Here is a 12,704-nt window from a genome sequence, read left to right on the forward strand (position 1 = left end):
TTTCTACTGACCATAGAGGGTTGTCGGTACAAGCTAAAAATGTAGTAGTGCGAATTTCCCATTAATTAGGAAACATCACAGCCCTTCAAGTTCTTTGCTCACCTTTGTTGCACCTTATGAACACACACTCTCTCTCTCTCTCTCTCTCTCTCTCTCTCTCTCTCACAGAGACAAATTATGTACATATATTCTAAAGGCTAAAGCTTTCGACTGAGAATAAATATCTGAATTCGTCTTTTTTTTTTTTTTTTTTTGTCTCTGCTTTGAGAATTTTGAATCAGAATCGACTCTCTGGTCGTCTTCCACCCTCATTTAGTAATTTGAGCAATCTTCAATACTTGTAAGCTTCTTTCAAAAAAAGTTATATATATATATATATATATGGTGATGGGTTTTAGTTTTACAAAGACTCTGAAATTATATATATATATTATTATTATTATTATAAAGGATTCTTAAACAACTAAAACCCTCAATATTTCTTTAAAAAGGCTTTTACAAAGAGTCGACTACTCTGACATGTGAGAAATGCATGGTCCCCCCTCAATAATTTGTCACCAGAAATATGAGGACCGCGTTCAAGCATTCAATTGTTTCGTGCAAATCATACACGAAAAAAAATCAGTGTGCAGGGTGTTTATATTCATTGTGCGGCTCCCACTTAATTAATGATTTGATTTATTAGATCAATATTTTTCTGTTAAATTATTTATAAGAAAAAAGAAAGATGGTACAACTTGTTGCATTATAAAAAGGGGAAGAAGGCATAGTGTGCGTATTGCCAAAGTAAACTAGAATCTGAAAGCAAAGCAGAATGGTTGAAACCCGTCCAAGACTTCTTGTTGAGCATATGCTCCTGAGTTTCCTCCTTTGGCAGTTTGGTTTTAGGCATGGATCTTCCGAGACAACTACTGAGTTGGATCCTAAAGAAGGTATACAACTGTTTTGTTTCTCATCCCTTTCTCTTTTTATTCACATTTCTCTCATGTTACCAGACAGACCCTCATTTTAGTTTTGCTTTATTTCACAATCCTTGATGCTACAGCTCGAGTTTGAGATATTAACACACACACACACTCTCACTCTCTCTCTCTCTCTCTCTCTCTCTCTCTCTCTCTCTCTCTCTCGCAGTGGTCGTCCTCAATTTGATCCTAGATAAGTTACGGTATAGCGGGCCATCATACTCCAATAGCTCAATTTGCCATTATGGAGACTTGGAGACTATCAAATTGAAGATCAATTGCACAGAGGACTGTGGACATGACAAAAACAGCTATTGCCATATCAAAGACTTGTAAGTCACAATAAAATTAATATAATATATATAGAGCACTCGTTCGGGCTTTTTTTAACAATGTCATCTCATGATGCGCACTGTTTGGGCTTTTTTAATAATAATATTCTAAGAATAATTTTTCCCAAATGATTTGTGTTGCAGTTCTTTTACTGGCGCCGCTTTAACTGGTTTTATACCTGAAGAAGTAGAGGAGCTTAAGCATTTGGAGACACTGTAACTATTTCCTATCATTATTCCAACAGATTTTTTTTAATGCATTCCTATATTTATAATCAGATTTATAAAAATTTTAAAAATTTAAAAAAATCAAACATCCTCTTCCCTAAAACAAAGGAAAAGAAGGCCGAGGCTTCAACCGAAATTTCGGCAGAGTCTCCCCTAAAAAACGGATTTTACCAAATATTTCAACCTGTAAAAAAACAAGAGAAAAAGAATACCAACTGCCAACAACACAAAGATTACAAAATAGGCCTCCGGTCTTAACTTCAACCCTACACGGGAAATGTCAGAGCAGTCCAAGAATCTCTAGTTAAACAGCCAAAATAAAAGCTTCAAGAAATGGACAAGTGTCCTACAATTAAGCAGAGGAACGAGAGGAGGAAGGCTCGGCCTGACTGCTCGGTTCTCGTCAACTTCAGCCTCACTCGACGAAAATGGCAGTCGGAGTCACCGGAAACGGCGTTGGAAACTTTGAAAATCACCCGAACTTCCAGTCATTCTAGTTTAATTTCCTTGGGTTTTTGAGATGGGAAAATGGGTGGGTTAGATAGAGGACATCGATACGAAACTTTTGCAACCAATTGAACTCGAATCGGACATCGGACGGTGACGAAATTGCTGTCTAAAAATTGCTGCTGTGCGCATAGATATAGAGAGCGTCAGGGAGAGATGGAGGAGAGAGAGAGAGAGACTGGTTTGTTTTAAAAATCCAACTTTAAAATATTTACGGTTGTGCCACTACACTTTCTTTGACCACAACTTCTTCATTAAAACTCCAATTTGGCCCCACTACATGTTTACGAACTCGTGAGAGCGAGCTCTATGCAATGGTGCCACTCATTTATCCAAAATCCTTCTGGATTAAAAAGTGACCAAAGTACCCCCACTCCCAAGGGTAAAATTGTAATTTCACAAAATAATTAAATCGATTAAATTGAGTCAGAGATGTTACAAATCAAGCCACTAAATATATTAATTTTTCTTATTTATTAAGTATATTAACTTGGTATACAATTTAATTTTCTTCTGTTCTTCTTTAACGATGAATCCATTGCATGTATTATATGAAAAGATTAATGTTGATTTTGTATGCTTATATGCTAAACAGTGATTTATCCGGCAATCAGCTTACCGGTTCCATACCTGATACCTTGTGGAATTTGTCATCCCTCATACAATTGTAAGTGTATATACATAAATATAGATAAGTACTTAAGGATTCACTTGAGGGCCAAACCCTACCCGAAAACATGCATATATATTGAATTTATATGAATACACAGTAATTGAGTTTTCATATATTCAGAGACCTTTCAATGAATCAACTAAACGGAGGCATATCAAAGCGCATAGAATCCTTGCGCAATCTTACTATTCTGTAAGTATATATTCAATATTGGTTTCTTTCTTTTTTCTTTTTTGCTTTGGTTACAAGGGAGACCAACAACTACTATAACTCGCATCAATTGAGTGTGGGGATAAATTCTTTCGCAACTACTTCACAGCTCCTTTTCGGAAAACCTAGCCACTAGATATATACAATTTAATTTCTTATTTATAAATTGTATTAAATTGGTATCAATTTAATTTTCCTATTTATTTATTATATTAAATTGGTATACAATTTAATTTTCTTCCATTCTTCTTTAACGATAAATCCATTGCTTGTATTATATGAAAAGATTACTGTTGATTTTGTATGCTTATATGCTAAACAGTGATTTATCCGGCAATCAGCTTACGGGTTCCATACCTGATACCTTGTGGAATTTGTCATCCCTCATTGCATTGTAAGTGTATATACATAAATATATATATATATATAAGGACTTAAGGATTCACTTGAGGGCCAGACCTTACCTCAAAACATATACATATTTCTTGAATTTATATGAATGCATATTAATTAAGTTTTCATATATTCAGAGACCTTTCAAGAAATCAACTGACAGGAGGCATATCAGAGCACATACAATTCTTGCGCAATCTTACTGCTCTGTAAGTATATATCCAATATTGGTTTTTTTTTTCTTTTTTGCTTTGGTTACAGGGGAGGGAGACCATTGGGTGAGGGACATTCTAATTATGGTATTGAGAGCGGGGGTAAATTCTTTCCCAACGCCTTCACAGCTCCCTCTTTTCTTTTTTTTTCACAACTCTTGAAATATATGAGCTCCTCAAAGCTTGCCCTTAAAGTTCTTTTTCTTTTCTTTTCGGGTATTTAACCTTTCAATTTGAGATTTTCCCCAATCTTTCTTTTAATCAAATTAAAGCAGATACACCAACAACTACTAACTCACATCACTACTTACAATGAAACATAATCTCAAATAAATAAAGCCTATAAATTCAAAATATAAAAATAAATAATAAAAAAGTAAAAGAAGAGAGGAGAAGGGAAGAGGGGCAGTGATGCTTCCTCTCCCCCTCTATGGAGTTTTTTCTTCGGGATTTAGAGAAAGCGAATCAAGGAATGTACAGCGTCAACTGTTAAGTCAGACTTATTCTTGTTTTGGTCATTGTAGTTTGTCCATGAATTTCTAATAGGTGTGGAGTGTGGAATTGGCATGTGTTTTAAGGGAAAATCTATTGAAAGAATATAAGGTTTTTTTACCCAAAAAAAAAAAAGAAGAGAAAAGAATTGAAGGTTTAAATACATCGGTTCAATTAACTTCAATGAATTTAAACATGGTTTTTTCCTCCTTTTTTCTTACATGGGCTGACTTTCTATCTAATCTTGAATTCTATGTTGTAATTTGTATATATCTATATCTAATTTCAGTATTTCTTACAACTCGGCTTAACTCGACTTTAAGTTTAATCTGTTTCTACTCCTCTCCGAGCTTTAACAAGGTAACATAACATCCAATAACTTAGCTCCATTTTTTTCTGGCCAAAAAGCTATCTGGGTTACAACTTCCTCAGCGGACAGATACCATCATCTTTGGGTGCTCTGCGTTCTCTGCAAACGTTGTAAGTAAACTCTCTGCAACTTGTTTTCACCATTGCACTGAATTCTTTGACTTTTTTTGACTTGATATGATCAGTTGGTTCCTTTGTATAACTTTTCAAATTCTTCTTTATAATCTGTGAGTTTTGCAGGTCTCTGTCTTATAATGAGTTGTCAGGTCCAATTCCCTACCAATTAGGAAACATCACAGCCCTTCAAACATTGTAAGTTCTTTGCTCGCCTTTGTTGCACCTTATGAACACACACACACACACACTCTCTCTCTCTCTCTTTCCCCATCACACACGCACACATACAAAGAGAAAAATTATGTACATATATTCTAAAGGCTAAAGCTTTCTACTGAAAACAAATATCTGAATTCGCCTTCCTTTTTTTTTTTTATGCTTTGAGAGTTTTGAATCAGAATCAACTCTCTGGTCGTCTTCCACCCTCATTTAGTAATTTGAGCAATCTCCAAAACTTGTAAGCTTCTTTGAAACAAAGTTACATATATAGAAAAGAAGGAGAAAATTTTGGTACTTAAATCTCTACTGGGATTACATTGTTTTATTCTCATGTTGTGGAAGCTGGGCGGCATCCAATGATCTCACTGGAGAATTCCCGGATTATGCCACTCTTACTCAGATGAACGTATTGTAAGTGTTTCTCATTTAATAATGTCAATCTTACTCGATGCACATCTTTACTATTTTGTTGGAAATAAATGGGTCAATAGTGGACCCAGATTTGAATAAATGAAACACGGCACCGTCATTTGAGTAAAAAAATTGGGTAATGGAATTTGGTGACAGCAGCAGGATTAATTCTTCTTTATTTAATGTTCTTGATGCCTGCAATCCACAATAAGGTGAATTTATTAATATTTGAGAGAGCCTAATTGGCCAATGCAGTTCAATATCTGGCAACTATATGTCTGGTCCCTTTCCAGCTGACTTCATCCGAAATTGGACCCTAATCTCTCATCTGTAAGTTTTCCTTTACGTTACTGCATGCAATTTGTATCTTTGGGAATAGGGTTAGAAATTCTAATTACAATAGTATAACAAGTGCTTACAAATTAAGAGACGAGACAAAGTTCTACATATTAAGCTTCTACTCTCTATGAAATCTCATAGAGACATTGACAAAATGAATTGTCAAAGTTGATAAGATGTCATACATCTGAATTTCATATCACTCTGCACTGCTCACAGGTCAATTTTGGGAAACAATTTTGAAGGGAGTCTACCTGCAGAACTTTTTAGTTTCTCCAGTCTTGATTATTTGTAAGTACACCGTCCCCTTCTGTTTCATTAACCCACTTTTTCAGGAAAAAATAAAAATAAAAATAAATCAGTAGCTCTGTTTTCGTGATGAATATAATTTTTTGTGTCCCTTTTGCAGAACGATCAGTGACGTAGCTAACTCTGGTTTCCAATTCCCACGAACTGCGAACCTGAGCAATATAGAAACTCTGTAAATGGTTTTATCACATGTCTCACACATCTATTCATTTTAAAAGCCAAAGAGGTTGAATGCATGCAAAAAAATGTTCACTGGCCAGATTTAAACTTTTACCAGTATAATGAACTATGTAAGCAAGCTTTATTTTGCTCTGCAAGAGTCTTTGTGCTAGGACAAAACCCAACATTTCTTTAAGTTGCAGAATGTCTTATGCAGTCAGCATCACTAGATGTAAACATCTCATGTTCATGATGTATATCCACTCACTCACCTCTTCTCATGGTTTCTATAGGATATTAAGGAACTGTTCCATCACTGGTGAAATCCCTGAATACATTGGTAAAATGTCAAATTTAGAATACTTGTGAGTCTCTCTCTCTCTCTCTCTCTCTCTCTCTCTCTCTCACACACACACACACACACACAGCACCTTCACAAGTCCCTAGAGTAATGGTTTATGTTTATGCTTTTTACTGATTTGTTTCAATTCCTGCTTTTGAATGTACTTTGGTACAATTTATATCACAGACTAGTTAATTAAGTTCCCAAGTTGTTAATGCCTCTATGTATTCTTAACAGGGATTTGAGCTTTAACATTTTAACCGGACGAATCCCACAATCCATGAGTGGTTTAAATTTAACTCACTTGTAAGTGAATGTTATTCGTGTGTTTTTGCTACACAAAAGACAACCGAACTCTTGTTGATGTTAGTATTCAATTGTTAACTTTCTCTCTCCTCAGGTCCTTGGCAAAAAATAAACTTAATGATACAATCCCTGCTTGGCTTGTTGCAGTCAAGACTAGATTGTAAGCTTCTGTATTCAAAATCTTAAACTATATATGTACAGTTATTTTTATCTTCGTGCATTGGCTGTCAAGTAAGTCCGAAAGCTTAGTATCTTGTGAATTGATCTTTATTTCTTAAACAATGATTGCCAGAAAGCTTAGTATCTCATAATTTCCTTTAACATCTTTGGGATTAAAGTAAGACCAGTTTAAAGATGTTTATGACTCAAGTTCACTATTAGAATTAGGATCGTTGCTTTTTGAACCTGCAATTGATGGCAAATTCAAATATACTGGATTCACCTTCAGTTGGACGGAGTATGTAGCAGTCGGGTTGTTTACATGCGGTAGTAAACCTTGTGTGCGCATACATATATGAAAGAACCATGCAACAGCCTAGCAAATAAAAGGAAACTATTTAGGAAGTACTCTCTATAATGAGGAATTGTTGGTAGCATCGTAGTTATCTTTTTGCAGTCACAGCGGGGGTGACCCTGAGGGTATGCAAGTGGTGCCACCACACAGGGCCTCCGATTTTTAAGGGCCTCGAAATTTTTTGACTTGTATATTAATATATTAATATTACAAGTATTATATATATTTAAGCGTGTAGAAAAATAACACAATTGTATATTTGGTTTTGTTGGTCTTCATTGCCTCAATTTCCCTAAAAACTCGCCAAATGACTCCTCCCACCATATTACCTAAGTTTTGGAGTGAATTTGATATCAATTTGTCAAAGAAATTGGACACTTCATGTTCATATGAAGTTCTTGCGAAGTTTATCAAGTGGTTGGAACATTGCATAGTTTTATTGATTGGATTTCACTAAAAACTTACCAAATGAATCCTTCAACCATATTATGATGTTGCCCAAGTTTTGGGCCAGATCCGAAATCAATTGGTCAAAGAAATTGGACACTTAAAGTTCGGACTGTGGTTGGAACATTGCACAGTTTTAATGATTGGATTTCACTAAAAACTTACCAAATGAGTATGTCTTTCAAAAGTTTTGTATTTTTATTTTGTATTTTTACTTTTTTACTCTTTTTTAATTGATATCAACAAAAATACATACAAGCAGTATATATACGCTTTCTTCAATTAACCAAATATATATATATATATGTTTTCATCCACTCAAAAGAAAATAAAATAAAAAGTTATTATCTTCTTCTTCCTCTTCTTTGTTCTCAAATTGAAACATTAAAACTCTTATAAATTTGATTCATTATTATCATTATATGATAATTGATGATGAATTTTAGTTGTTAAAAAAGTTGTTTTAAGGTATTAAGTCATGGCAAATTTTCTATTTTCTTTAGCATTTTCATATTAGATTATGTGAGGTCCCTATTTAAGTTTTGCACAGAACCCTCAAAATCTCAGGACCGGCCTTGAGTGACAGTTGTCAGGAGTAATGCTGGTTTCTTAAAGCCATTGTGCACTTGATTAAAACCAAAAAGGCGCTATTTGAATTCTGAGACCTTTGCCCCAGTAGCCAAGATTAACACTATCAGAGTTCTATTGTCTCTAGCAGCAAATCTCGATTGACCATTACATCAGTTTGATGTCAAAAATGCATTCCTACATGGAGACTTGGAAGAAGAAGTATATATGGACCTACCACTAGGATGTAATTTAGCGCGTGACAAGAAGAATCACGTTAGCAAGCTCAGAAAGTCATTATATGGATTATATTACTTTTGAGCTGATATTTGAGTGTCTTCTTAACTTCAATCATATCAATGCAATGAAATATTTATATGAATAGTTGTTGTGAAATGACCATTCTACAAAAAGTCATTCAGTAATTTAGATACTAAAATACTTCTTTCATCAGACAGCTATTTTGATTTGACACCGGAATGCTTAATGAATTTGACCACATGTCTTTTCAGGGATCTGTCGTACAATAGCTTTTCAAAAGTTAGCTTCGGAGTGCCAGACGATATGCGAGATCATCTGTAAGAATTGGCATTAATTTTCTTTTTCTATTGTTACCAATCTCTAGTTGCATGTGGAATTATGATGAGATCGTTTTCCATACATTTCAGGAACTTGTTTGCCTGCTGCAGAAGTTCAAGTTTAACCGATCCAGATCAACTATTTGTGTATGTTAATATTTTTATCTGTTCTAGTATAGGAAAAGCCAAGGGCCATTTCTTACAAATTCGGTGGTTTATTCAGGGATCCAAAGAAACGCATGCCTACGCATTGTCCTAGACGAAAATCTAAATGTGAGTTTGGTTGGTTCTTCAGACATGTATACAATCACACATAACTTTACCTAAAGGATTCCTGATTGAAAATTGGCACCGTTAAAATCTTCAACAATATCATTTTGTCTGGTGAGGGCTTGTATATTATCTCTAGGAAAAACAATAAAATTAACCTGAGCTGCAAATGTTAAAGTTCAGATTATGCTTATGTAACCAACCATTTACAAAATTCATACTCTCTTAGGTCAATTTTATTAATGTCTCATTTTCACTTTATTTTATCTAATCTATCCCTTTCTGACTAACATTTGCAGCTCGTTCCTTGTTTATAAATTGTGGTGGTGAGGGATTAACTGTTGGTGACAAGTATTATGAAGCAGATAACTCAACTTCACTCTATTATATTAGTCCTTCCAAAACCTGGGGTTATAGCCTTTCTGGAGACTTATCACCGGAGTCCAATTCTAGTAATTTCATACAGACCCAGTCATGTGGAATTCATGTTGCTGAGTCAGACTTATATTTAAAGGCTCGGATTGCCCCTCTCTTCCTAAGTTATTATGCTTTCTGCTTACAGAAAGGCAAATATAACGTGACCCTTCACTTTGCTGAAATAGTATTCAAGGAGAAGGAATCATATAGTATACTAAAAAGACGGGTATTTGATGTTTATATCCAGGTAAGAGCTGATGTCATTCAATTAATCCTATTATTTGTCACTAAATTGACTGAAATCTTGTGTACCATCATTATATATTAGAGCAATAATACGAAGAATGGGTCCAACTAGTTTTGTTCCTGCACATATTTACTGTCTGCCAATGTTAAAAGAAGCGTTTGTTGTAGGAAAATAGAGTGCTAATGAATTTCGACATTGCAAAAGAGGCAAAGGGTCCAGATGAACCTCAAACCAAATATTTCATAGCTGATGTTAGTGATAGTGTATTGGAGATTTCCTTCTACTGGGCTGGAAAGGGATGTGCAGACGACCCGCCTACTTTGAATGGACCTCTCATTTCTGCTATTTCCATAACTCCAGGTGATTTAAAAGGCTATGACTTTAGTTTCTTCTGGTTGGTTCCAAGCTACACTTGAACCCCTTGGCTTATATGGTCATCATGCAGGCAGGCAGTTTTCATTTCACTTAATTAGTTTAATCTTGTTAGACTGCATATATACTGAATTAATTTGACAATCTTTTAAAGAAGTTTGACTTTTCTCTTGCTATTATCCCCTCCTTCGATGAAATATCACTTCAAAGTTCCCCAACGCTCTGCATTGTGGCGAAAATTGAAGAAAGCATTGATTATTACTCTACCTTCAAGTGTAGTTGTTCTATTGCTTCTATTAGCTTTCATGTGGAAAATTGGCTGGCTGGGGAAAAGAGAGTTGAGTGGTGAGTGAAGCTACAACTATATACTGCACCATGCCCTTTTTCAAGAATTCTTATTTCCTAGTTAACATGTCATCTTTGATTTTTCCCGGAACAGAAATACAGATAGGCCAAGATAAACATGTTACCCTTCAAGAATTAATAGGTGCAACTCGAAAGTTTAGCAGCAAAATGGAGATTGGTAGAGGGCATTTTGGAAGGGTTTATAAGGTATACTTTTACATTGTGAACTTAATTTGTGGTAGAAATTTGATATTAGGGTGGGGTATCTTTGAATGTTGCAAATTTATTCGGATACATAACATTTGTCTATTGTGTTGATGCAGGCTGAACTGGAAGGTGGTCAAACTACTGTAGCTGTTAAAAGACTTTCTACTAACTCAAAAGAAAAAGTTGAGGAATTATTAAATGAATTCTATGCCTTAAAGTCATTGAGGCATGAGAACCTTGTTCAATTGTTGGATGCTTATTTTGGAGAAGGCTTGCATTTGCTCATCTATGAATATATGCCAAACCTGTCCATTGCAGACGCTTTTTTTGGTAATTCATCTTTTCTCCTCCCTTTTCTAATTCTTCAAGCACAACATCAAATTGTTTTATTCTATATTATAGGAGCAGTATACTTCCTCCTTTTGTGTACAAATAGAGATACTTACAAGTTACATTCATTTGAGCTTAGCCAACATTCTCCTCTTCCTACCGTGTATTGCTTTTATATTAAGAAATAAGATCCGGTACTCACTTGTCATTGAAATACCATCAAAATACTATTAGGTGACGCATACCAGATGTCGTCTTTTGAGAAAACTTTCCATGACCCTCCCCAGACGACGCATATTACGACACTTACCTCGAGTCATTAAATGCCTTCCATGATGCAAATCAGGTGTCGTGAAAGGTTTTTTCTGTTGTAGTGACTTGTGTTTTCTGTGCTGATACAGTGTTTATGACAAAAACAAAGTCGTTTACGGTTTACACTAAACTGGAGGAATATATGCATAGAATGCTAAAGTGGTCATCATTCATGTGACTTGCAGGATCGAAGTCCAGATTGAAGTTTAATTGGGAAAATAGATTTAACATTTGCCTGGGAATAGCGAGGGGTTTAGATCATCTTCATGAGCACCCTAGACTCAAGATGGTTCATAGGGATATCAAAGCTGAAAATATCCTTCTTGATGGAGCTCTTAATGCTAAGATCTCAGACTTTGGAATGGCAAGCCTGTATACCGAGGAAGAACAACTTATGATCATCAAAGTGGAAGCACCAAAGTAAGTGTACAAAAAACAAATACCTTACGCTTTCTGAAACTCTGTATAAAATAATACCATGAAATTCAACTTATACTACGGGTGCATTATGCAAATATAATTTGAATTTATGCTTTATTGTTGTTGACGCAGCGGACATATGGCACCTGAGTATGTAGTTCAAGGTTTTGTAACAAGCAAAGTTGATGTTTACAGTTTTGGGGTGCTTATACTCGAAATTGTTAGTGGGAAGAAAAATGCAGGATACAAATTTAACCATGAGAGTGAGTATCTCTTGGACATGGTAAGTAAAACTGACAGGACGTATGGTATTTTGTAATTTCTCCTACTTTAAAGTGAACATGCACACTTTGAATTCTAAACCCTCATCATTTTACTGCAGGCTTATGTTGCATATAAAAATGGAAGCCTCGTGGACTTGGTGGATAAAAATTTGTCAGGTAATTATGATGCAAAACAAGCCATCACCATCTTAACCTTGGCCGTGATGTGCACGAATATATCTCCTACTTTAAGGCCAAGAATGGCAGACGTTGTGAGTATTCTTGTTGGTGAGAAAACCTTTGAGCAGATTAATCGGCCTACAGTGGATGATCATCAGCTTAATGTTGCCATGGCTCATGGCGAATGTACCAAAGCTGATTCTTCTACTTCCACAGACGTGAGCGCAAGGGCATCAACTTCAACTAAATTAATCAAGGGGATAGAAGAAACAGAAATTCATTATGCAGAACCCGATCTTGAAATATTGGAAGAGAGTCAGACCTCTTTCAGCGGATGACAATTATGGCGTAGTAGTTATGCGGAATAAAGGCAGTGGCAGTTTGTTTTGTGTTAGATTGTTGAATATATTGCTCTGCATTATGTATATGTAGTCGGACTTCTTTATGCAGACAGTAAGAATATTGTTTCAGGTTTTGTTCTCTGCATTATGCATATTTTTAACAACTACAACTACAATGAAAAAGAAAAAAGCTAGAAAAACCATTTATTGGACTTGAGAATTTAGTAATTAGCATGAGCATGTGTGGGAACCTAATTAAACCAAAACCCTAGGTCAATTAATTAGGCCAATCAATTTGGGAATTATTTGACCT

At 35.2% G+C, this 12,704-nt stretch overlaps 1 protein-coding gene across 4 annotated transcripts; it reads left to right on the forward strand.

Annotated features, from left to right (window-relative positions):
* LOC18773055 (probable LRR receptor-like serine/threonine-protein kinase At1g53430) lies at window positions 793-12,583 on the forward strand. 4 transcript variants are annotated; one of them, XM_020565203.1, is made up of 28 exons: window positions 793-932; window positions 1,132-1,294; window positions 1,439-1,510; window positions 2,625-2,696; window positions 2,823-2,894; window positions 3,235-3,306; window positions 3,443-3,514; window positions 4,418-4,489; window positions 4,619-4,690; window positions 4,881-4,952; window positions 5,057-5,125; window positions 5,381-5,455; window positions 5,684-5,755; window positions 5,874-5,945; window positions 6,226-6,297; window positions 6,513-6,581; window positions 6,676-6,741; window positions 8,622-8,687; window positions 8,778-8,834; window positions 8,911-8,960; window positions 9,257-9,621; window positions 9,789-9,981; window positions 10,204-10,338; window positions 10,433-10,545; window positions 10,662-10,875; window positions 11,373-11,607; window positions 11,740-11,890; window positions 11,990-12,583. In XM_020565203.1, the coding sequence occupies exons 1-28, from the start codon at window positions 815-817 to the stop codon at window positions 12,386-12,388; spliced, it is 3,330 nt and encodes a 1,109-aa protein (XP_020420792.1). In that variant the 5' UTR covers window positions 793-814; the 3' UTR covers window positions 12,389-12,583. The 4 variants fall into 4 exon arrangements, with proteins under 4 accessions (XP_020420792.1, XP_020420793.1, XP_020420794.1 ...); XM_020565204.1 differs by having other exon boundaries at window positions 10,273-10,338; XM_020565205.1 differs by lacking the exon at window positions 4,881-4,952.

Source organism: Prunus persica, chromosome G6 (genome assembly GCF_000346465.2).
Source record: "Prunus persica cultivar Lovell chromosome G6, Prunus_persica_NCBIv2, whole genome shotgun sequence".
NCBI classification, from domain to species: Eukaryota; Viridiplantae; Streptophyta; class Magnoliopsida; order Rosales; family Rosaceae; genus Prunus; species Prunus persica.